General features: G+C 39.6%; 3 protein-coding genes across 3 annotated transcripts in view; 1 reads left to right on the top strand and 2 right to left on the bottom strand.

Moving 5' to 3' along the window:
- The window catches only part of LOC138025077 (venom phosphodiesterase-like), a 17932-nt gene extending 8334 nt beyond the window's left edge, over positions 1 to 9598 (bottom strand). The window contains exons 1-14 of the mRNA XM_068872338.1: positions 9323 to 9598; positions 8012 to 8065; positions 7623 to 7695; positions 6825 to 6870; positions 5897 to 5988; positions 5548 to 5627; positions 5277 to 5396; positions 4117 to 4192; positions 3891 to 3924; positions 2700 to 2798; positions 2008 to 2083; positions 1305 to 1413; positions 858 to 901; positions 607 to 685 (exon numbers count right to left, since the gene is read on the bottom strand). Of these exons, the coding sequence (XP_068728439.1) occupies positions 607 to 685; positions 858 to 901; positions 1305 to 1413; positions 2008 to 2083; positions 2700 to 2798; positions 3891 to 3924; positions 4117 to 4192; positions 5277 to 5396; positions 5548 to 5627; positions 5897 to 5988; positions 6825 to 6870; positions 7623 to 7695; positions 8012 to 8065; positions 9323 to 9412 (1072 nt within the window). The 5' untranslated portion in view covers positions 9413 to 9598. The remainder of the gene's footprint in view (positions 1 to 606; positions 686 to 857; positions 902 to 1304; positions 1414 to 2007; positions 2084 to 2699; positions 2799 to 3890; positions 3925 to 4116; positions 4193 to 5276; positions 5397 to 5547; positions 5628 to 5896; positions 5989 to 6824; positions 6871 to 7622; positions 7696 to 8011; positions 8066 to 9322) is intronic.
- A 4501-nt stretch (positions 9599 to 14099) lies between these two features.
- LOC138022974 (potassium voltage-gated channel protein Shal-like) lies at positions 14100 to 19173 on the top strand. The gene is made up of 2 exons (XM_068870009.1): positions 14100 to 16363; positions 16793 to 19173. The coding sequence occupies exons 1-2, from the start codon at positions 15255 to 15257 to the stop codon at positions 16965 to 16967; spliced, it is 1284 nt and encodes a 427-aa protein (XP_068726110.1). The 5' UTR covers positions 14100 to 15254; the 3' UTR covers positions 16968 to 19173.
- LOC138022973 (kelch-like protein diablo) overlaps positions 18288 to 25000 on the bottom strand; it is a 14246-nt gene continuing 7533 nt past the window's right edge. Inside the window, exons 5-10 of the mRNA XM_068870008.1 lie at positions 24309 to 24418; positions 23706 to 23899; positions 22063 to 22269; positions 21370 to 21601; positions 21004 to 21231; positions 18288 to 20034 (exon numbers count right to left, since the gene is read on the bottom strand). Of these exons, the coding sequence (XP_068726109.1) occupies positions 19887 to 20034; positions 21004 to 21231; positions 21370 to 21601; positions 22063 to 22269; positions 23706 to 23899; positions 24309 to 24418 (1119 nt within the window). The 3' untranslated portion in view covers positions 18288 to 19886. The remainder of the gene's footprint in view (positions 20035 to 21003; positions 21232 to 21369; positions 21602 to 22062; positions 22270 to 23705; positions 23900 to 24308; positions 24419 to 25000) is intronic.

Here is a 25000-nt window from a genome sequence, read left to right as displayed (position 1 = left end):
TAGTTCCATCTCCCAGCAATACTGCCTTAGTTTTTGGGAGGATTCAGATGCCCATTTCTTCATGAGCTGAACCTAATACTCAGGATCAATTTAATCCAGAAAATGTGGCATTTGCATGAGTCAATTAAAAACATCTTCCGTATGAACAAGCTGGAAAGTTCAGCTTTTGCACGGCTGAGGCTCCATCTGAACATGGACTATCATTGGAAAGGCCGTGTTGAGGCCTAACCAAACGGAAAATCCTGTCTTCCAGAATATGACCAGGAAAAACATTGGGCGTGCATCTAATTAGGGTCAAACCTGGACATAAGTGTTCTTCCACTGACGAGATGAGCTTAATTCGGCTGATTAACCGTAACCCTTGATGGGATTTGATCGTCTCGTTGAGATTAGCCTCCTTTCTGAGAACTACGGTATTGCTCAGGGTTACACTGGAAGATAAAACCTCATCAATCCGTGATGCAAACCATTGGGTAAAATATACGCTTTTCTGTAATGTCTTATGCTTTTTGCCTCACGTCCAGCTAATAAAAAGTTCAAAGTCTGAATAAAAATCGAAATGTTGTTTTTCTTTTTCTTTTTCTAGGTCATGATCGCGTTTCTTACTTCCTGGCTTTGGGTCAATGGACATAAAACTTCCTCCGTATCTCTGTGGAGACTGTATATCATTCAGTGTTACATTGTACTACAAAGAAAAGCAAAAGAGTATGGTAAAACCACCTTTTGAACTAGGTAAGAAAATCATTAGCACACTTGCTTAATGAAAAATGCATGTGGGATCTTAATAATTTAAATACAAATACCGCATCCTAAACAAACGGCTCAAACTCAGACTATTTTATCTCCCGAGCACCCACCTTGTCCGTGTAAACCACTCTATTACAACTGATGGGAGACATACCTAGAGAAAAGAACTCATTTCCTTGCGTCAATTATTACACGAACTCTTAAGTATCATGATTCAAAAAGAAATGAAGACATTCTAAAGTTGAGTTAAGTCTGCAAAATATGGAAAATAAAAAGCCAAATTTGCACTGACTGAGGCAAAAAATACTGTTTCGTAATCATTCATCAGTTTGAATGATAAAACGCCACCATTTCCTTTATGCAAAGAATATGAACCATATTGTGTAGTAGCGTAACATCATGACGTAATTCAACGGCTTTCATTTGCTTTCTATTAAACACTCGTTATTTCTCTCCCACACTAAGGTGACTAGAAGCACAGACTTTCAAAATGTAAAATTTGTTCATATCCGGAATGAAATCAAGCGAATTTCAGTGACATGAAGAGTCTGTATTACCGTGATCTGAAAGCAAGATTAAGTTCGTCTTATTGTCCAAACATCGTTGTTTCAAACCATTCCACAGCCTCCCAATCATATTATCCACAACCTTGATCTTTTCATTTGTCTGCAGCAAAACAAACAAATTAAAAAACAAACAATGAAACGATAAAGTTTAACCTTTGGGAGTGCACTTGGGACAAAAGCACCCTAGGTGTGCCTATGTAAGAACTGGTAAGAGTTTCCGCCATATTTCAGTCTACGCGCTATTCAACGTTCTGTCCATGTAATATTCTAAGCCATAACCAACCATAATCCAAAGATAAACAAATAAATCACCGCAATACTGTCGCCTGTTTAGAACAACGTCACCAAGGTTCAAATCATCGACATATTCTATTTGAACGAAACAGCAATCAACTCTTAAGGTGTGTAAAGCTGGCAGCCCGCTCACAACGATTATTTAGGGCTCAGGGCAGCAGATGCCCGAAGCACGCTAGTGATAAATTAAAAAAGTAACGGTTTAACTATCCGTCTGACCAACATTGCTTTCATTAGCGTTGCTTTCAAGTGCCACCAATCATCCTAACTCAACCCATGCAAATGTTAGCCCGTTCAACATTGCATCGTCTTCCTTATGACTTTATCTGTTCCTGGGCTACAGAAAATGATAAGTTTTTAGTAAATTAGAAAGATTTACTCAAATGATGTCTCATTTTACCTGTTTCGCGTCCGGACCAAATATGTGTGCGGTGTAATCCGGTTCGTGGAAATATAAGGTAATGAAGTTAGGTCGCCTGTGCAAGAACAATAGTAATGTCATACGGAACATGTGACCAAATGGGGAATCTGCAGGCAACTCTATCTCCTTATGACATCAAAGCTTTATTTTTGGTTTATGGTCAGTTTATCAGCATCAACCAATTTGTTTGGGCTCACACGACAGAAACAGGCTCCAACTTTAGTGAGCCATTGAATGGCCTGACTACGACGACGGGAGCGCGTGCGTTCTTTAATGTTCCTTGCTGACAAGTGCGAGACAGGTGGGTCCGAGACTCCCACGTGTTCACGAGCTACGCTTGTGTGAATGTGTAAACATCTGCACTTGTGAAAGCAAAGAGAGTCTTGAAGCTATTTAAAGACCCTGCAGAGTTTTAATCTTGAACCCACGATCTCGATATCGCGGCACGGTTGTCCGGTGTTCTAGAAATTGGGGGAATCTTCCGCCAAAAAACTCGGTAATTCGTTATCATGAAAACCTCTTCTTCTAGAGTGCAACTTATTTGCATGTATCAACAGTATGAGTGACTTGGAGTTTGAGGTTAACACCCTACGATCTTGAAAAGAAAAACTCAGTAACACAGGAGTCGTTAAAAGGCCCGTGATGTCATAATGACTTTGTGTAGATATTACCGTCTGCCGTCGTCTTTCTCCGGATCAACTTGACTTCCTACAGGGGGAAGATCCAACCAACTCAACACTTTATCGACTCTCGCTTCAAATGGACGCGACCTAAAGCGCAGCAAAGGCAAAGGAAACCCGGTTTACTTTACGATAAAGGCTATGACTGCTCGAAGGCCACTGTAAGAAATAAACTTAATTCGGATATCTCTCAGTTTCCCGCATTTGTTACTACTAGAAAGGCAAGCCTCTGCTGAATGCGAAGTTTGTCATTCGATCTCTTCACAGACAGACTTTAAGGCGTGAAGTGGACTCTAACCCTTTATCGATATTTTTAAGCATATCATCAATCTCTGCTGCGCCTGCTCTTACTCCACAACTTTCACTATTTCCCATCACCTTTTACTTTGCCGTGTAATTTCCCTAAAATCATCGGGAACTCAACCAGTCCTTCCTTTTCCTTTACCAAATACCATACCTATTTCCCTTTGCATCTCCTTTCCTTGACCATCATTAGCCACATTTCCAACGTTACACAGATTTAAAATCTAAGTTCTTTCAAAGCTCCTTTTCCAGGGAGAGTTTTACTCTTTATAGTTTAAACAAAAAGTCCTATGACCCTTTTTGTCTTAAGTAATGATCCGTGTAAGGTGGATAGCAAATTCCTTTGCTTTGCGGCAACGGGGCTTTCCCCACATAGGAATGTTATCATTCTTACACAGAGAATGCATAAACCTACAGGAAGGCAGTTAACGCAATAAAATTCATTTATAGCCCACTTTGAAAGGGTGTTTTTTTGTGTTAAAAAGATTTTGACCAATCACAAGAGTGGAAAACAAAAGCCAAGAAACGTTTACAATTTTACATGTTCCCCACATACGATTTCTGTGGAATTCATTTAAACTGAGACCAGATGAAAGATGGAAGATGGTTGGAAAGTAAGGATGAATATAATACTGCTTTATGAAGTTTTGTTAACCGTTTGCTGTTTAAGCCAATCAGAAGTAAGTACAGACATTAGAAAAGTTATCACCTTTTTGCATACCAATTGAATTCCAACATGTTGGTTGCCGTTGTTGCTATCGTTCTTATCTGGACCGTTTCTTAAATATATTGTTAGCATTGTTCAGTAGCACCATGACCAGTTTATATATCAGTATTCTGATAAATTAGTTGTGCCTTTCAATATTATGGTTTACTTACTGGGTATACTTGTAGGTGAAATTCGGTAAGATCCCTGAAAGAGTGGCATGCAACATATTACAAGAAGACTCAAAGAAAAGAAAAGCTCAAACAATAGTTATAAAAGAGACTGGAATAATCTTTCTTAGGTGGGCCTTTCGCTGGTCTATTTGTGGATTTTGCTTATTACCTTTTGCAACTATAATCATAAGTCTTATTATACACTGAATTCATAACGAAATGTTACCTTCGATTGGCACTTCAGAGCCCACCCAAAAGTAACATGCTGATACCTGAGATTGTTTAATAGCGGTCACCCATAGCTGTGTAAATGCAAGAACGAACATTAATAGCATACACGTGATGCAAGTCATAAAAGTCTACAATAGTGGAAATAATACTTCATCAAACTTCACTATTTGCGGATCTCACATGCAGGCGCATGAAAACTAGTATTTCAGAAGATCCACTTTGTAGAAAAAAGATGCCAATTGGAGACTTGACACTTGGAAAGATCTTGACCTAAATCACACATTGGCAATAAATTCGAATGCGTCAGAGCAAATCAGATGTTTGCAGAAGGGGAATAACTGAAGTACTCACATAGCACGCAAGTTTTAGAGTAATTATCACAATTGATGGAATGGAAGGCGTTTTGTACTGGCTAAACTATGAAAGAAATGTGGGACCCACTGAGTGGTATAGAACAGAAACAAAAACTAAGTCATTTTCTCACTCAAAAGAAAGTTTTTGCTTTCTAAAAATTGACTGTACCGTCAGAGTGGTAAATGTTCTTGGTTAAGGACGATATCTTTTTCTGCAACCTTTGCCTGTAATTTTCGACAAAAACATTTCTTGGTCCAGGAATATTTGGGCGGTGATTTTTATTGGTTATGGACGGTGCCTACTATTGTTATTGCGTATATGTTCTGCGCATCTCGAGATACTCGGATTTCCTATGGCTGGTGCCTATTTATACAGGGATATTTTTGCGCGGTTCAAAACTATGGGGAGACAGCAAAACTTAGCAAGTGATCTCGGTATCCAAAAAAAAAATTGGGGGTAACCACGCATTTTTCAGACATATTTGAGCTTCAATTTGGAAAAGAACACCATACATTGCTTTGTATTTTAAAGCTTTTTACAAATATTGTTGATCAATTATCTTCGAAAAATGCGTGGTTCTCTCCAATTTTCTTTTTGGATTTCAATAACTTTTGCTAAGATCTGCTTTTCCCGCATATTAGTAAACCGCGCAAATATACCTTTGAATTAGTAGGCACCGTCCTTAATATTCTTCAATTTGTTTGTCCTTTGTCTTTGGTCAGCTTAAGACAAAAATTAATACTTTTTTTTGTTAGCACTGTTGACCACTTTGTTGGCCCACAAAACTGTTTTTTTACTCACTGGTTCACCACCCCACCATTTAGGGTCCGATGAAGAAGGTCCGCCAACTCTAAAACTATCATTTAAAGTCTTGTCTGTAAACCTGTTGGCTACAATTCCATGGTGCGAAGGAAATAGACCCTGAAAATTGGAAAAGAAACATGAAATCTGCTCAGTTTGAATGACCACCTAAAGATTGTCCTCCCTTTAAATATTCACGTTGTATTACAATGTGTTTAGTATTAAGTAAATAATAATTTCATAGAAAAAATTAAAGGTTCCCGTGACCTACCGTAATAATTGAATAATGATTTGGAAACGTCTTCGTTGGAAACTGAGGACGCAGAAATTTTGCTCTTACTCCCCGTCTGGCTGTTTAAAACACAAACGTTGTTTCGAGTTAAAACCCATATGATCTCTTTAGACTTCCCAATCCACCTTTGTTGAGGATGGCTAAATTACTACTGTTGGCAACGCAAGTGTCGAAAAGGGGATCTATGAAATGCGCAACAGGCGTTGTACCGTTTGTGATAGCTATTCATAGAAAATCGTGTCAGAGTGAGTCGCCCAATCAACTAATACCAGAAAGAAGATGACAACGTGAACACAGTTTTCAGAGAACTGAGTTCTAACCAACTTACCCAGATAATTTATATTAGGCGTGATATTTCTTTCCAGATAGTCGGGTCGAAATCCGTCCATTGAAATGAGTATCAAGGGATACTTTGAAGACCTGTTCATTAGCAATAACGAACAGATAATTAAAAGATGTTACATTTGAAAAACCAAGCGGGGTATGTACATTTTATTGGATAGTTTAACATATAATACGCGCGGATATTTGCGAGTTGCGAAGTATTTTTCCGACCCGCAGGGACGAGGAAAAATACGAGCAATGAGCAAAATGTACTCGAGTATTATATGTTAAACCATCGAATAAGAGATTTATTGCTCCACTACAAAACAAGGTGTTATTTTGCTTCAATTTTATTTGGTAATGGTGTTTTTAAAAAAATGCGTCATCTGTCCTTCAGGGCGCGTGCGAACAATGTAAACAGCACAAAAAGCCAGCCAAAGATTGGATAAACAAAATGAGGAGTGACCAGCGATGACAAGCTAAATCCTCGGGCTTTGCATCTGCTGAAAAAATTTCTTTCATTGAAAAACTCCCGTTCCGTCCATATTTGCTCTGTTCTAAACCGGTCAAACCGGGACACTACAGTGTATTACCGTCTCATATTTTGCCCGTTCTCTTGACCAAATATGGTAAAATGACGTAATAGTGGAATAATAAAAATAAGTATTGACCTTTGCCATGACTTGGAAGCTCGGTAGAGATTGTCGTGCGAAGTTTCTTGCAAGAAGAGAGGGGAAGAGTTATATAATCAGTTGAATCATCGAATGGATGACAAAAGAAAGGAATCAGTTCGACCACTACCGGTATCTGTCTTCAAGCGGGTTTATGATGTGACCTATGACGGAAAGTGCTAAAATACCAATATTTGCTTCGGTTACATCAGTCACATGCAAAAGTCAGCCGACATATCTATTTAGTGCCATTTTACATACTTTGTATCCCCATTGCGGTTTGAGCAGCCAGTCTCCGATGCCCCACCTAAAACAATTTTAAAAAGTCAGAGGTGGAATGCATAATGATATGCACGTTAAAGGTAAACTTGGTCTTAAGCTACGTGCAAACGGCAACATTGTTGGGAGTTGTAGACTGCGAGCAGTCCCTTCATTAATCAGTCGAACGGCCCGCTTTTCTGAGGCAGTCGTGTTTTGTCAGCCTTCCTCGGTCTTTATTCGATTGCGTGACAAAACACGACTGCCTTAGAAAAGCGGGCCGCTCGTGTGATTTACGAAGGGACTGTTCGCAGTCTATGGGAGTTGTTGGTCCGGCAGATGTTGGATGTTGTTGGTAGTGGTATGCAAACAATGCAACAACCTGCAACAATGTGAACAAAAACCCCACACGTGCACGTCGCGTACTATGACGCACGTGCATCTCCATGGAGATCATATTGTAATGCGCGTGCGTGGGTACAACAGTGTTATGCTACGCTTCAGTTATCATGGAACAAAAGAAATGTTGGGATTTGTTAGCTCCAAAGTTTGACTAGTTTCAGACTTGTGCAAACGGACGCAACAGGTAACACCCAACAATGTTGGGAGTTGTTGCACGGCAATGTCGCATGATCCGTTTGCAAGGACCTTTAGAGAGCTTCTGGGTCATGGTTGTTGCATGCCAGACTGCAATGTGTATGTATGTATTGTGTGGTCACAAACTAACGTTTAAAACAACAAAAAGGTTAAACAATAAAGATCAAGCCAAAAATACTGGCTCTGAAGATGCTTGAAGATTACCTTCTGGTGAACTTTTCTTTACTAAGAATACCACCAGCAATATTATAGCCAAAAGGAAAATAAGAACAACAGCCTGCAAAAGTAGAAATGTGTGTGCTAAGGACAAAGAAAACGAAACAGTTCGATATTTTACTCTATAAATCACCGTGGCAACTAAAACACATGGGATAGCTAATTCAAGCAGCAAACGAGGCCTGGTTTCCAAACCGGATTCGAAGCAAGTTAGGCACACGAAGTTGAATGAATTCCCGTCAAGTAGAACGTGGCCATCTGCGGCTCACACGGGCTAATGAAAACTCAATTCTTTCGAAAATTGCGTTGTTTTAGAGGTCATTTTTCTGGAAGTCAGTATATCAGTGATAAGACAACCGAAATTCGTCAAAACATACCACTACTAATGCTAATCTTGTTTTGCTCAAGCCGCAGTACATCCCCATCCTGCACTGAAGGAAAAAAGCAAGGAATTAAAGGAAATTTAAACTACGCTGCTAACACAATCTGAGACGGGATAAAAATTGAGATGCTCCTACAACAAATAAAGTTAGTTGGAGCTGCGCGTTTCATAAGAAGCTGGTAAACACCAATTGAAGCTGTTCTTTTGGAGAATTTTAGCCCGGAAGTGGTCATTTAGGTGTAAAACCAGGCAAGAACGTTTCGTCGTCATTGGCTCTTGAAACCTCAGGAAAGTTCATCTTTACGAGTGCGTTCATTATTATCACTAGTAGTTCTGAATTAAAAGCGTGATTTACGCGATTGATCTGAGCTAACTTAGAAATGCAGGAAGTAGTAAGGACTCTGATGTGACAGTCAAATGACAGGGTGGGATCAAATATCACTCCTAAGTCCTTAACGGAGTATGTTGCTAAAAGTTCCTTGCCCGGGAAAGAGAGCTTGAATCTTGGTAGTTTGCAAATCATCTTGGTAGTTTGCAGATCAGCTTTGTCTTGTGCTGATTCAGCTGGAGCCAATTCTCAAAACACCGGTCACGGATTCTTTGTAGGTCTACTATCCTAGCTTATCCTCGGAGACATGAAATTCGTCCACGGTAACAGGATTAAATTTGTGTCGTCGACGTAGCTTGTGGTGGAAAACGTCTCACTGACTGCTGGTAGGTCATTTTCGGAGACACTAAATAAAACATGATGGCTGCAAGCACGCTGATTCCTGAGTAGATCGTCGTCGGGTGAAGGCAATCTCAGTTATGCAGAGCGGAAATCTTTGTTCCTCCTGTTATTCACTTTTAAACTTAACGTAAGAAAACAAGTGAAGCTATGATCTTCGCAGTTATGAGCGCAATTTTTGCAATTGCGTAGAGAGGCCTGAAAAATTCAGGACTTCAACGGGGTTTGAGCCCGTGACCTCGCGATTCCGGTGCGACGCTCTAACCAACTGAGGTATGAAGCCACTGACGTTGGGAGCTGGTCATTTGTGGGTTCTAATGGTCCCGTGAGGAATGAATCAAGAAAAGCCCCTAGTTCCTTATTGTTCATATAAGGTCATATTTCATTTGAAAGTGAGATGCGAAGATACCTTTTGAGGACGTATATCGTCTGTAGTATCCAAATCCAAATAACATTAGCATATGCAAATATAAATAGGAAGTCTCGCGTTGTATTTGGATTACACGGTAACTTTTCAGCATTTGCAATCCTCATAGACGTAATAGCCGACACACGGAATTAAGTTACTCTCTTTCTTACCTGTTCGCTGTAATCGATCCTCAGGCTGTAGTTTCTTTTGTCATCTTCAGGCTCTGAAGTCAACATCGCTTTCGACGCACTCATCGTCATGATATGAAGACAACGGTCTTCGAAACTATACGACTACATTCAAGGAAAAGTCAATACCCAAATGTTTACCATTTGTTTCACCTCACATTGAACGATCGGTCATTTAACTCTCTCGGATGAAAATGAGATACGGTAGTTCCTTTAAATGTCACACCGGATGTCACGCCGTGTTATGTGCCCACCTTTAACCGACAGACATTGCGTGCCTCGGAACAATTTTCATATATGAAAATTCCACCCGAATCCGAGATTCATCCAATTAGATCGCTGCGATAAGAAATACGAATTTCCATAACAAAAACAAACGGTCGAAAAGCCTGTCGGTTGAAGGTGGGGCTTTAAATGCAAAGGATAGGAAAAGAGTTGAAATAGTTCTTTCCTACATACTGAACCAGCCTCAGACCTCCTCTTATAATTTTTTATTGATTTCGGTTTCTGTGTCTTCGTTGAACTACAGGGTCAGTTTCCTCTAATGAGTTATGACTGAAGAGATAAAGAAACCTTTAGATCCGGCAAAAAACAGCAATTACGGGCTCCCCGAGTTCCCCCAGAGGTATTTCTATAGGGAGTTATATAAGGGCTGACCTCTTGACTTCCCTTTCACGATGTACTTTATCCAATCTGTACGTTTTAGGTTTTGTGGCCACGCCCTCTAGGGGTGACCACTATGCTAGTGTGTGAGTGAGTCTAACAATAGAGTGACGTCACAACAATTGGTTTTCGAGTGGGGACTAAAAAGGTTCACCAAAAAGTTTGGGAAATTGCGGAAGGAATGGCAATGGTAATGCTATTTTCGGAACGTCTTGAACGGAAGTCCAAAATAATTTTACCGAAAATTCCGATCGGAGATCGGGACTCTCTCGGTGAATTGGGGGTCTTAATTTGACTGAGTTGTCTAAATGGTACACTCCGATCCCGACAGAATTTCCCAATAGGGAATTTTTGCTTGCCACTTGAACAAATCGAGTACCAACCGGTTTCCGCTTGTAAATGGTTAACAACCTAAGGCCTGTCCAAACGTTCAAAATGTCCAAACATTTTTGTCCAACCATGATTGTGTTGGATGATCACGGTTTCGTTCAGCCGCCTGCTTCAACGTATGTTTATCTATATCAAGCTTTTTCATCCAGTAACCAGTTCATTCCTCAGAACGAGTTTGTTTCGAGAATAGGTTGTCCAACATCGTGTTGAATGATCACGTTTCATCGTTTAGCCATCTGCTTTAACATAGTTTTCATCTACATCAAACTTTTCAGTTCATCCAGTGGCCATTTTATTCTTTAAAACTGGTTTGTCCGTGGTTTGTTTCGAGAATTGGTCAAGCCTAGCTGCATAAACACTTCTCCTGTTACTGAATATCGTCGCATATTTGTAACCGAGATGGGGTAAAAACAGGCGTAAACACTCTTTCAACCAAACAATTCAAAAGTAATTTTGCTTTCTTTCAGCTGAAACTGGTAAGGTTTTCAGGAAAGGCAAAACCTTGGGTTTTCATTGTTGGTGGAAAATCGCCACGGATTTTGGCATAATTTACTCAAAAAGAGGTATACGTTCGTGCTCATCTGATAATAAAACTAGTGCTTTTGTCAGCAAATAAAAGGCAATCAGCGAAATTCTTACGAAATGTAGCTGAAAGGAATTGTGATTTGATGCAGTACTCGCGGATATAAACTTCTGTGGCGATTTTGTTTATTGTACTGCGAAATAGGAATAGGTCGGTTCATCGAAACCGAGCTATCAAATCAAAGCTAATCAAAATGCTATAGATATGTCCAACAGTTGAGCCTTCTCGGGAAGCGCGGGAAATCATTCCAGTCGGCCAGTTCATACTTCAAAGCAGGTTTTTTTCGAAAATGGATCATTTTCTGTTTTATGAACACAATCTCGAGTGAGCTTTATTGTGTTATGGAATTTTGCACCGTGCAATATCTTCACATATTTTCAGCGGCGATATGTGTATAAACTAAGTAATTTCGCTTTCTTTCAAAAATTGCCACAGTTGTGGTGTTTGTTGAAAATCTCTGCGCATGTGGGCATAGTTCTTATGAAAGGTATACGTGCGCTTTTACTTTGTCTTCATCTGACAGTGAGACTTTATACACTTAGCATGTCAACAGATGAAAGACCATCAGAGAAATGTTTACAGAATTTAGCGGAAGAGAGCTGTGATTTTATACAATATACTTGCGGATATCAACTCTTTAGCAACTTTTCTGTTCAGTACAAAACGTTCCAGCACAGCAAAATAGGCCAGCTAGCAATATGAGGTTTTTTGGGTTCCGTCAATCCCCGAGGCGCAGCCATTAAATCAAAGCTCGTCATAATGCTACAGATATGTCTAGCAGGTGCGTCATCTCCAACTTGTCCACTTCGATTGTTTTTCAGCTACAGTTAGCCTTATAAACACTATTTCGAGTGAGCTTTTCAGTTTTGACGTGTATTGAATGGAATTTTGCTTGCAATATTTTTACATTTTTAAGCGAGGTAACGGTATGACAATTTTATGCCCCCTAACAGAATTTAATTCTGTAATCTAAAGCAACAGATTTCGCTTTCTTTACAAACTTGACGATTGCACGTAATGACAATACTCATCAATACTCACTGGCGTAGTCAAGTCTGAAAGTGGCTTCTATAATCTTGTTATTTATGGTTATGTGAAAGCACAATTGCGTTATAAGTGTTACAGTGGCCACATACACAATCACGTGCCTATTTTTGTAGTTGTTAGAGAGTTTGATTTGTGTAACTTGAATAAAGTGTGTATGTATGTGTGTGTGTTCCTTTAAACTCTTTCCGTTCGAGAAGGCGCACCGCGCACCGGTGGCTCAGTTGGTTTTGAGCACCGGGCTGTCACGCGGGAGGTCTCGAGTTCAATTCCGGCCGGACCAACACTCAGGGTCTTTAAATAACTGAGGAGAAAGTGCTGCCTTTGTAACTACATCTGCAAATGGTTAGACTTTCAAGTCTTCTCGGATAAGGACTATAAGCCAGAGGTCCCGTCTCACAACCCTTCAATGTTTGTGGTCTGTCTTCTGTTGTTTATCATGGTTGGGAGGGTAAAAAAAGGGGCCACATGCAGTAATTGGCGCAAGCTGTTGTGGCGCTCTGCCAGCTTGACTGGGAAAGTTAATAAAATAAGGTTGCTTTTTCTCTTTAGTGGAACTTGATTTAATTGGTAGCGTTTCCTTCTCCTGTAAGAAGGTCATTGTTTATGGTAACTGACTTGCTTGAGCACTAATTCTTTTAGAGGTCCACGTTTAGTCCTGTTTTACTCGTACGTGAAGCTATTTAATAACGGGGCAGGGTCACGCTATTTTAGTCAAATTTCAAAACGATAAAAGACGTACTTGCGTTGCTGAATGAAAACCGAAAGACAATGCTGTACTGTAGTTTTGTTGTCAATGACCAATGAAGTGCACTGAAGCTATTTTTCGTTGTTTGCAGCCAAGGATGGAGAGGATGGAAATGGATTTAAACTTGAAATTTCAAAGTTTCAACCCATTCCCATCCAGTGGCCAGTTTTTTTCAAGTTTGGAGACAGTGTCTTCAGAAATACACCAAAATTTAAATACAAATAGCTCTTTGTGCCATAAATATCTTTCGTATCTTGTCAGTTGGTTGCCAGGAATGTTGTACGTGTGAGGTCAAGTACTATTAAATAAAATTCAGATTTTTACTCATTTTTGAACTAAAAACAGCAAATTTGGCATGACAGTGCCCCTTTAAAACAGATCAAAGAGGATATTTTTACAAGCGCAATATTTCGACAGAGACATTACGATCGCTCAACAACACTGTAAGAAGATGACTTCCGCTCAGGTTGTCGAAACGTCAGTCATTGTCATCTCAAACAGTCCTTCTCAGGACTACACTCACCCGGACGATCGTACTTTACTTTATGATATGACTCCTGGGTTCAAACCATTTACAACACTGTAAGGCTGGAAACAAAGGAGGATAAAGCAATAAGTATTTGGGAATAAAACCACGAGTAGAGTCAATGATGGCACTTTTTTTAAAATAAATTGTCACATTTAGTAATAAGAACGGAAAATGGCAAAAGAAGATTCGGAGCCGGAACGGTTGATTTACCCAGTATTAAAATCCTTCCTATCCCCCAACGAAATAAATAAATTCTATCATTCCAATGTGTGTTGGCATTCGACGGAATATCAAACTTCGGCTCTATTTTTTCTCGCCATTTTATAGCCGCCGTATTGCCGCATAACTTCTTTGGGCTCTCGCGTACGACTCAATTGTGTGAAGCTGGTGCCGATGTTACGATGTCGTCGACGCGAGCAACTTGACCCGTGGTTGGAGCTAGCACAGGACAAAGCTTCGTTTCCAACAATTACTTTCACCCAGACTCGCGTGAGAGAAAAGAGTAGGGATATAGATTATGAGATTCGGTTAGGAATCACATTATTTTGACTGGATCGACTTCGTTTTTCTGTACTTCAGTTTATGTTACTCACATACGCGATTGAAACTGTTGAAACGAATTCAGAGAACTTTTGTGACAATTGTTACAACTAGATAAAAATGATAAACTCAGGGGCGATCCGGGCCGTTTCGAGCCTTTGGATACAAATTCTTTTTTAGCATTGTTTTTCCGTTTATGCAGTTTCACCCCAAATTTCCGTTCATACCTAACGTGTTTCGCAGAGGAGTTCGGTTAAAAGACCAAAACTTTAAGGGGAAAGATCTCTAATTGTTTTAGGTTTAAGTTCTTTTTTCGGTTTTCGAGTTGTTGACATGAAACTGTGACAAGGAAACCGTGGAAAATTCGACTTGGCCTCAAACCAAAACCACGTAGAATTCTCAACACGAACGCAACTTACCGGATATTTTATTTCGCTTTGTAAACTATTACGTGAGGAAAAGCAAATGTTCTACAATGGGAGTTAATTTTATTACGTAAGAGCACGGTAATAAAGAACTACGACTATTCGAGCGCGGAATTCTGGCTGTAGTCATTCAGTTACGATCTTGGCGTCTCGATTAATCTGCTTTGATTTAAGCAGGTGTATTTTTGCATTTTTTTCCTGTGGTTTCCATTTAGCCAACTTGTATTGACCAGCAGGAGAAAATGTAAACAGAAAGATCAATGTATGTTGTGTAATCTATATTTGGAACACGAGTGGCTCTATCTTGCTGGTAATGATGTGCTTTACAATTAATTGTTCGTCTCACTTGAAAGACTTGCGGCAATTTGTTTTGCTTGAGTTTTTAGTTTTCCTTGACAGGTGAATTAGGCCTTAGAGTTTTCAGGAAAGGTGTTTTAATTTAGTAGAAGGGGTGGAAAGCAACATTAATCAACCTTTAAACTAGCTGGATAATTCTGTGCGATGGCAGATGTCACTGAGTGTGCGCAGTTTTTCGCAGTTTGCCTCTGATAAGAAGCTGTGTTGCATATCACGCGTAGTGGTTAACTTTAATGTAAGAAAATTACAGGTACTGGTATTTTAAGCAATGATAAACAAACCTTATGGTTTTGATGAAAACTGTCAACTATGGCGATTTATCTCTACATGACCTCTAAATGGAATAACATAAAGACTTCTCTGTGATTGTCTATCGTTTTCACGTTGTTTCGTTGAAGTTGTTGTCATACTTATGTCTGTTGCCGCAACTGAAAAAAAGTGTTTTTCATGGCCACAACGTGTCTATTAACAATAATAATAATTATGTACATATTAACAATTTAGTGAGCGTTAATGAGGCCAAATGCTAGGGCCTTACACTTACGGCTTTCGCTAATCAAAGAACGCGTTTCTGGTAAGGACACGATTGAATGGTCGCTCGCCCAAGTCTTAGATGACGCGAATGATATCTGGTTATGTCGGTGGACAAGAGCATTAACGATTTAGAAAACTGGTTGCCATTAGGGAAAGTTGGACTGGTGGGCATCTCTCCGATATTTCATAAGGAAAAACCTTTCAGCATATTGCATCGAAAACAACTGAATGACAAACGAATCGTTCTGAATGTGAGTGGAAGGAAGTTCGAAACGTGGGACTACAATTTAAAGAAATTTCCCGCCACATTACTGGGTAGTAGCGACAGGGAAGCGTTCTATGACTCACAAAAAGAGGAGTACTTTTTTGAAAGGGATCCAATTTTTTTTCGGCACATTTTAAACTACTATCGGCATGGCAAACTCCACTTTTCTCTGGAAGAGTGCGGCGAATTTTATGAAGATGAACTTAACTTTTTCCGAATACCAACCGACGCAATGGGGCTGTGCTGTCTTGAGGAATATGCCGACGCTAGCGATGCAGCGAACAATAGCGTAGGCCGAGAATCACAAGAAGTAGAAAAAAAAGCTCATGAGTGTATTCCTCTGCGGAAAACGTTTCGTCAGAAGATTTGGTTTACGCTGGAGAATCCACAGTCTTCAACTACAGCGAAACTAGTTTACTATATGACTGGAATAGCGATAATTCTTAGCATAATAACCACCATTACGGAAACAATTCCCTGTGGTGACAAAACATGTGGAGAAGAACACAAGAATGCATTTCAGTATCTTGATGGAACCTGCGTGGTGGTTCTGACCTTGGAGTATTTAATTCGGTTGTTTGCGGCTCCACACAGATATAAGTTTGTCAAAGAATTTCAAAGTATTGTGGATGTGGCAGCTGTATTCCCCTTTTATCTGGACTTAGGGTTGAAAAGCGCGGGAGATTTCGACGCGTTAACAATTCTACGAGTTTTTCGCGTTTTTCGAGTTTTCAAAATGTCGCGACATTCCACGCGACTGCAGGCGCTTGGATCCTCCATAAAGAACTCTTCTTCTGAGCTAGGTTTCATCCTGTTTTCGTTTGGTCTTGGTGTGATTATATTTGCTACCGCTGTTTATTATGCTGAGAGAGGAGTTGAAGGAACCACGTTTGCCAGCATTCCTGACAGTATGTGGTATGCTATTGTCACCATGACTACGACCGGGTAAGTTTAGAAGGCCTCAATGATTTTTCTTTTCTTCAGTTTTAAATATTTCAGAAGGATTTTTGTCGTATAGATACGTCAACGGTACCGTGAGAACAAATTCAGTCACCAAGAGTATGTAAAGAATATGAAGAAGTTGGTATTACCCTATGAGATCATGATGATGAATGTAAGGCCAATAGGTGGTTTTCACGTTACGTCATCGCGGCTATGTTGGTGGACGAAAACAAAAGATCTCTCTTTAGCTCCTCTTGTTCGTCCACCAGCAATTGTACATTACATCATTGTTATCTGTGTCTCTAGAGATTGTTTGCAAACCACCTTTGGGCACATCAGTCCAGTCCAGTTCCCTCTCCTCTCCTCTCCTCATCCTATCTAATCACAAGGTAACGTACTGACACATCTCCTACAACTGGTATTTTTTCGTAGATATGGAGATATGTCTCCGGAGACTGCATTTGGCCAGTTGATGGGCAGTGTGTGCTGTTTGGTGGGCACCTTAGTGATTGCGCTACCTGTGCCCATCCTTGAAATGAAGATGAAACTGGTGCAGAAAAAACCTTCGGATAAAGATGAGGATGAAGAAAATGAACATGAAGTGTGAAGTCAAAGGCTGATACCTGTGAATATTCAACCACAATCAAGCCCGCAACCAAAGCCTCTTGAAGCCATTTGTCACACAAGTAAATGAGTAATGAAGCGGGTTTTTTTTTTGGTTCATGGGATTCTTCCTCAGCCAAACCGACCCCGGTAGCCTTGCAGCTCCTACAAGGTCTCACCTGATTGGAGACCACCCTTGAGGTTTAACAAAAGAACAAATAACAGAAACAATGGACCCTAGAGGATAGAGTTGCAGCCCTTTTGTTTTAGGCCTAGGGTCCATTGTTTCTGTTATTTGTTGTTTTGTTAAACCTCAAGGGTGGTCTCCAATCAGGTGAGACCTTGTAAGAGCTGCGAGGTGACCGAAACCGAAGAAATATTCAGTTGTTCACCCTCGTTTTTCAGCGACTGATTTCCGTTAACGTCAAAACGAGAGAAGGGAGTCTGGTATTGAGTGCTTCTATCAGTGAGGCACTCAGTTTGATCATCACAAGTGGCTTCGCAACAAAGTGGTCACATGACTGATAATTGATGAACTCAAAGCTCGGACTATATAAATTCCAGAAGTGGAAAGATCGTGTTTGTCTGAGCCAAAATACGACTTTTCAGAGAAATACCAGTTAAGGTAAAATTGTATGACCATTTAAACGTTCGAAAATTCCATACTTTTGTTTACGACCGAAAAGCTTTTGCCCTCCAGTGTAATTTTTCATAATTACGAGCCACAAACAGAGCTCAAATTCGAACTTTTACCATGGGTCAAATAAGCGAGAATAAATGTGCAAGGGTGGAAATTTTCAGACTTTCACATTTCGAAGATGAAAAATACAAGGATTGACTGGCAAAGCGTCCTTTTCCCATACAAATTCTTAGAAATTCTGTCAACTGTAACAACGCCAGTTTAAATTATATACTTACGGAAATCGGCATCGTAGCATATTTTGAGTTGCGCTTTGTATTTTCATGAAACCAGCAGAATCATCGTGTTTATGGGGGAAAAAAAGAGGTCACGTGACGAATTGTTACAAAAGGCCTATTTACTTGCACAACCAAAAGCGACTAACGACAAAGCGGTATTCCAGCGAACGTTCAGGGCGTGTTTAGGCTAAAAATGCCTACATTTAGATTTCCGCCTATAACTGAACAATAATTCTTTGGGAAAGTGCTACATTAAGTGGCGGTGAGCCATTCAGCCCTACAGCTCTGTAGGTTAAAGACGATTTGCATTTCAAATTTCAATAGCGCTGGGGATTTTTTTTAACACATCAATATTTCATTTTCTGTAGACGTTTGGGTACCAGTGTTGAAGCACAAAGACCAACAATGAAAGAAAACTTGAAATACTTTATTATTTCAACAATAAATATAGAGCACAATTTTGTGCGTCCAAAAAAATATATTTAATACCCTTAACTAATTTGGAAATTAGTCGAATAATCTTTAAAATCTGCATTTTCGTCATTGTATTACGATTCAATTTTTGCGTTAAGTATTTCTCTGAAATCCACTTAAATGTTATGAGCAATTATTTATGTACATTGCCACTGCAATACATTACCTCAGAGCTTATCTAAACCTCGTCATTAACTTGAGGCACGGTAAGCAGTGTTTTTACGACGCGAACTTCATTTGCACCGTACTTATTTTAATTACAAACTCACTATCAAAAAATTTGTAATTGCTTAGGCAAAAAAAAAGGCTATTCGCTTGTAAGGAGTCCTACCGCAGGAACCACGGAGACCATTTCCGAGTTCATGTATGCCTCCTCTTCAAAGCAAGTCTAAGTGCAATGTTTTTGTGATGGTAATTAGTTCACCTTTAAATTGAGTGATTTTCAATTGATTGTCGAAAGTAATCAGCGAATTGCTTTGGTATTTGCATTACTTCACTTAGTGATTGGTTCAAAGTTGTCGCGCCACTTTCTCAACCAATCACAAATGAAACCAAAACCAATCGTGACTGGCGCGTACACTTTTTCCCGCGCTTTCTGTCGGCTACGTGTAATTACTTCGAGTTTTGATTGGTTGACTGGATTGTCTCCGTCCTTTTTGAGTGGCCAAAGTAATTACTTTGGTTTTGGTTTTACGACACTAGATTGAAACTTGCTCTATGAATGAAAACTACTTTTTTCTTATAAAAAAACTTCGCAGTTAGTAGACTCGCTTTGAAAAGGAGGCAAACATGAACTCGGAAATGGCTTATTGGTAAGGCAACAAATTTGGCCAAAGACAAACACGCATTACAAGTCACTTTTCCTCCATTAATTTTATCAAGCCTAAACTTGCCTTGTTATCTGGAGCTGTAAAAAGAAACGAAATTAAGGTCTATAGCTCCAACAGTCCAACTTCTCCGCGTTCCCTGCACAGATAGAGATGTCATCGAAACAGAGGCAATTCTTCTATTGTTACACTGATGCGCAGAATTCGCTAATGGAAGGAAGATGGGTGTATAACGTTACTGTACCAAAGTTTCATTACATTTGTAACATTCGTCTTTGCAATAACTGAGTTTTATAAGTTTTGCGATAAACATTAAATACCATGAAAATTAAAGTCAATGTAACCTGTAAGAACCTGTCTCCACACATTAAGATATGATGTACACTTCGCCTCCGTCTTCGCCGGACTTGTAGATCAGAACACTGTACATTTATGAATACTCCATAATATTTTTATAATTCTCTTGCTATCTTTTAAAAATGCAAACCATTTTTACCCTCATGCCAGGATATCAAGGCATTGTTACTAGATGAAATTGTTCGCGTGTTTTCGCTCTTGGGCACGTGGCACCGTCAACATGAGCTGTTCTTTAGGTAACGTGTGGTACTGTTATCCACAAATGTTTTTGTTCGCTTCGTCCAATCGATTTGTTCATGGTTGTCTTGGTCACTTTTTCTCCTATGTTTTATGTGTTTAATCCCCAACTATACAGACGGCGTCCGATTAGGTGAGGGCTCAAACAACCTCTTGCTGTTAAATGTCCGTTTACTCGTGGCCACGCAAACTGCGACACAATCTCTTGGCTGGCTGAGAGGTGGGGCCGTATGCCATTCATTGGATAACGGGTCGTATCTAGTGCGAGACAAATAAGGAGCCCTTAGTCACGTCTTCACAGCCCGCGAGAAATAAAGGCATCTTTTAACCAAAACGAGACTACGATTAACATGGAATAATAGACCAATTCTCTATTTTCGAATTCCCCATAATACACTTTGTTTGCCCCCCAAATTTTGCATAAACCATTGTTTTCAAATGCTCTTGGGAATATGCAGTGTCCCCAAGAGCATTTGAAAACAATAGTTTATGCAAAATTTGGGGGACAAACAAAGTGTATTATGGGGAATTCGAAAATAGAGAATTCGGCTAACTCAAAATTGTACCCAATAGCCCTTTTCACGGTTAGTTTTTCTCATTTGCATTACAATATAATCTAGTATGTATGTGAGACAATTTCGGGCTATTTTGTAGTTTTAACCCGAAATTGTCTCGCATCCACGTTAGATTACATTGTAATGCAAATAAGAAAAACTAACCGTGAAAAGGGCTATTCAAATCTTTTGCGAATAAAACGTTTTGTTCCAAGTGTTTTCATATCATTTAAATGTGAATGCTTCATTGTCATGCAAATTCAACACACAAAGAATCTTGACCCCGAGAGATTTGAATTGGGTACAACATTGAGTTAGAGTTAGGAGTCTTTTAAGTAATGTTTAAAAAACGAGCAGGAGTGTTTTATCGGGTTTAAAACCACGAGGCGTAGCCGAGTCGTTTTTGACCCGATAAAACACGTGCTGCGAGTTTTTTGAACGGCTTCAAAAACATTCCACAAAGAGCGTGTCCCTCTGGACTCCCATGGGAAGGGAAAATTGACTCCACTTCAAACATCCACGTAAACGACGCACTAATTTTTTTCATTTCAAGTTCATACATATATTAAGCAATAATTTGGTGAGCTTTGTATCAGTAGTCCTTATCTTAATTTAACCGAAAGAAAACACGTTTTTAACTTCAAGAATTTTGCGCAGGGCAACGTAGGTTTACCTTTCCACAGAGCTCAGATACGATGTTCCATCATAACCTCCAACCACGTAAATAAATCCGTCCAACACTCCAACGCCACACCCACTCCTTGGGGTACTCATAGGAGCCACACTGACCCATTCATCCTTTGTTGGGTCATAGCGTTCCACCGTGTCATAGCGATGGCCATGATCGCACCCCCCAATGGCGTATAGGAAGCCACCTAAAGTTGCAATACCGACTTGCTTTCTAAAAAAAAAAAGGATATTGAAAATCCAGCTTACAAGTTAACAAATTACGCCTTTTTCATTTGTCGCTAAAAGTTTCTCCACTTGAATACAATGTTACTGGATAGAGTTTCACAATAATAATAAAAAACAAACAAACCTTGCTGTGCTCATAGGAGCCACCATTTTCCATGTGTTCAAGTCTGGGTCATATCGCTCCACCGTTTTAAGATTTGTTCCATCTGACCCTCCAACAGCATACACCATATCATGCAAGACAGCACAGCCCACACCAAACCGACATTGATTCATGCGAGCAATCTCTGTCCATTTCCCGACTTTGGGATCATAGTATTCTGCTGTATTCAGTGGCATTGAACCATCGAAGCCACCTGGGAATAGTGGAAGAAGTAACAATTTTTAAAGCCAGTGGCTATAGTTACTATCTCAAAAGTACTGAACAAACACAACACCGTGGGGATTGATGCAGAAGGTGTTTTTAACAAACACACACACACACACCCAATTCAATAATAAGTCGTTTCTCTTAAATGGAGGGAACATACTTATTGACTGGTTAAACCTTGAGCGGCCCCAGTTGATGAGTAAAATCTGTTAAGTCTCGCTCCTGGGGGTCAATCGGTTAAATTGTTATTGAGAGGTTCCGAGTGAAGACATGCCGGTATCCGGTATTTTACTACCAAATTAAATTAAAATTCCTTTAAGTAAGTCTGAGTACTCATCGGTAAAAACATTTTGATTCAAGGCACGATGGGATCAGTTAGAATTGGGTCTTGATGGCACAAGTAATGAACTTGTAACATTATTCATAGTTACCAAAAAAAGTCATCACCTATTGCATAAACCCTTCCACTGCCAGCAGTTACACCAACACCATTACGACTTGATGACATGGGAACTGAAGGCACCCACACATTTGCCAATGGGTCAAATCTCTCCACTGTCTCCAGTCGTGATGCATCATCACTGCCGCCACAGATGTACAGAAAAGGACCAAGTGCCCCTACAGCAGCACCCCAGCGACAAATGTTCATATCACCTGTCAAGAAAGCAAAATGAACCAATAAACTACTAAACATTCCCTCATCATGCTGTACAAAGCAAACAAAGTATTGAAAGGCATTTATCATTATTATTCTGACATACTTGACTCTAGATAAGTATTTCTTCCAATGCAACATGAAGTACTACATGTACATGTAGACTTTTTGCAGTTGTAAGGATAATGAAAACAGTATAATTTAATGACAACAACAGTCTTTATATAGTGTATTTTCTGTGTAAGTCTGCAGTTCAATTCAATTAGCCAGTAAGTATCAAAAATATCATAATACTCTTTGTTCGTCCCTCCAAAATTTTTCATAAGCATTGTTTCCATTTACTCTTGGGACAATTGTAAGTACCAAGAGAAAATAAAAACAATGCTTATGCAAAATTTCGGAGGGACAAACAGAGAGCATTATGGTATTTTTGGCTAACATTTAATTACATCGTTAACCAAAAGGCCATAACAGTCAGCCCTGAGGACATAATCTTCTATTTCCAAACAGTGTTGATGTCAGTGATGAACAAGTGTTTTGAGATGGTGCCTTATTTATTCATTGTCTTTGTCAGAGAAAAGTTAGAAGGCATTGGAATCGTTTGCAGATATGATTTCAAAGGCACCACTTTACTGCTCTGATCTCTCATAGTACCAACTAAAGGGGCGGATCCACACCAGTTTCACCGTTTTATGGAAACACATTAATTTTTTTAGTAAAAGTACCGGTAAATTTCCAACTTGAAATCTCGAAAATGGTCTGAAAATTTTTTTTTTGTCAATTTCCGGGCAAAGACATGCTCTAGTTGTGTTCGTTTCCACACAGGAAGTAATTTGTCACTGTCTATGTTACATAATCAGTAACGCAGAGAGTGACTACTCAATGGCAGTCACGTGATCAAATGACTGCTGGCTAGTGAATGTCTCAAGGCCTGATTACATGGCGAGTTTCAGCCAGGTTAGCTGGGCTGAGATTCAAGCCAGGGTTCTGAAAGAAATCCTCTTGAAATGAAAGTGGCAATTACATGGTGCTAAGGTCTTTGCCTGGGCTGAAAAATCTGCAAAAAGTCCTTGTAATCAAAATGGAATTTCAGCCCAGGCTGAAAAATGAACGTCAGCATACTCATCAACTGTGTTTTCACATCTCAGTAAATTCTCCAACCCAAATTTGCAGTACCAGGGCTGAAATTCAGCATGTAATCACAACAAATTTCAGTCCTGTGGGTGGAGGAAAATTTCAACCTGGGCTGAAACTCGCCATGCAATCAGGCCCTCAGAAACACGGGAAAGGGGACTTTGGAGAGTTAATAAAATCCAAAAAAATTCCTGGGGGAGGATGCCTCCAGACAAAATAGAAACTTTTTGTCGCTTTGGAAACCAGTCATTATTTATCCTAGATCTACCCCTGAACTACGTTTAAAAATTACACTAATTACCAATAGTTTTCCACTTCCTCTCTCGTGGATCGTACTTCTCTCCACTTTTGCTTGCCTCTCTACGGCTCATTCCTCCAATTGCATACAAAACGTGGTTAACTGCAGTTGGCCTCCTTGGTGCAACTCTGTGGTTGTGAAGCTGAGACTTGCGTTTGGGAAGAAGGTGACATTCTGCTGCCTCCAGTAAGAAATCACTGGCATGACAAAAACCAAAGACAGATTGCTGTTGCTGTCACTGTCATTGTCATAACATTAATATTTTACATAATATTAGCACCTAATACACTTGAACTGTATTTCAATTTAAAAGAATTTTGTCAACCATACAGATTTCATAAGATGTAATATGACTAATGTTGGTGAGCTAGCACGTACAAGATGCACTGCAGCTATTTGGAGATGCACGATCTGCAAGCCTGCGAGGCATTCAAGGCATCTGAGAACACTTTCAAATAGAACTGATAAACAGTATTTAAGTCTAAGCACCCCTTTAAAACAGTTAGCTCTCTATTTTGACCATACAAGATAATTCTTTAAAAAGTTATGCATACATGAACACAATACTTGGAAGCTTTTTTATCAAGATGAACAGCTAAAACACACCAGCAAATTTTGTTATTTCTGATGATTTCTTCTGTTGCTACTCTGTCCATTAGAAATTCAGCAGACAGCAAAGGAAATCTGACATGGCTGAGGATTTCTGGGGCAAACTCCTGAAAAAAAAAAGGATGAATCAATTGGAGAGAAAAACATCTTGCAGTTCTAAGTAGACTAACTGTACAATACATCAGAGATTAGGACCCAGATAGTGAAACGTGAATGTACATGTACAGTATCAAAAAACAATGTTTAGAAAATGTTCACCCAAACTTGTGGATGTGGACTAATGATTGATGACATGCATACAGGCAAAAACGAAAGGAGAGGAACAACAAGCATGCATGTGTGAAAACCATGGTGCTTGTACTTAACTAAAGTAATGCCAGTACTGGCATGAGGCATATAATGTCATTGAAGCAGTCCATGTTCTTCCAATTTTATCACAGCAGTGGTACTTTAAACTTGCTTTCCCATTTCATGGGGCATCTAGTGACCACTTTGCTTTTCTCTTTGATTATGCAATTTAATAATCTTTTTGTTTTAACTTTGTATGGATGACGATGGTAGTACCTTGTAAATCTATACATGTATGCAAAAATTTGTGTATTTATGACATTGCTACATTTACAAACTCTGATAAATAATATTATTATTCCAAGCTATGATAAACCTACATGTACAGGGGTAAAAATCGC

This window comes from Montipora capricornis, chromosome 11 (genome assembly GCF_036669925.1).
Source record: "Montipora capricornis isolate CH-2021 chromosome 11, ASM3666992v2, whole genome shotgun sequence".
NCBI lineage: Eukaryota > Metazoa > Cnidaria > Anthozoa > Scleractinia > Acroporidae > Montipora > Montipora capricornis.
Note: the sequence above shows the minus strand (reverse complement) of the source record. Positions and strands in the feature narration are given on the sequence as shown.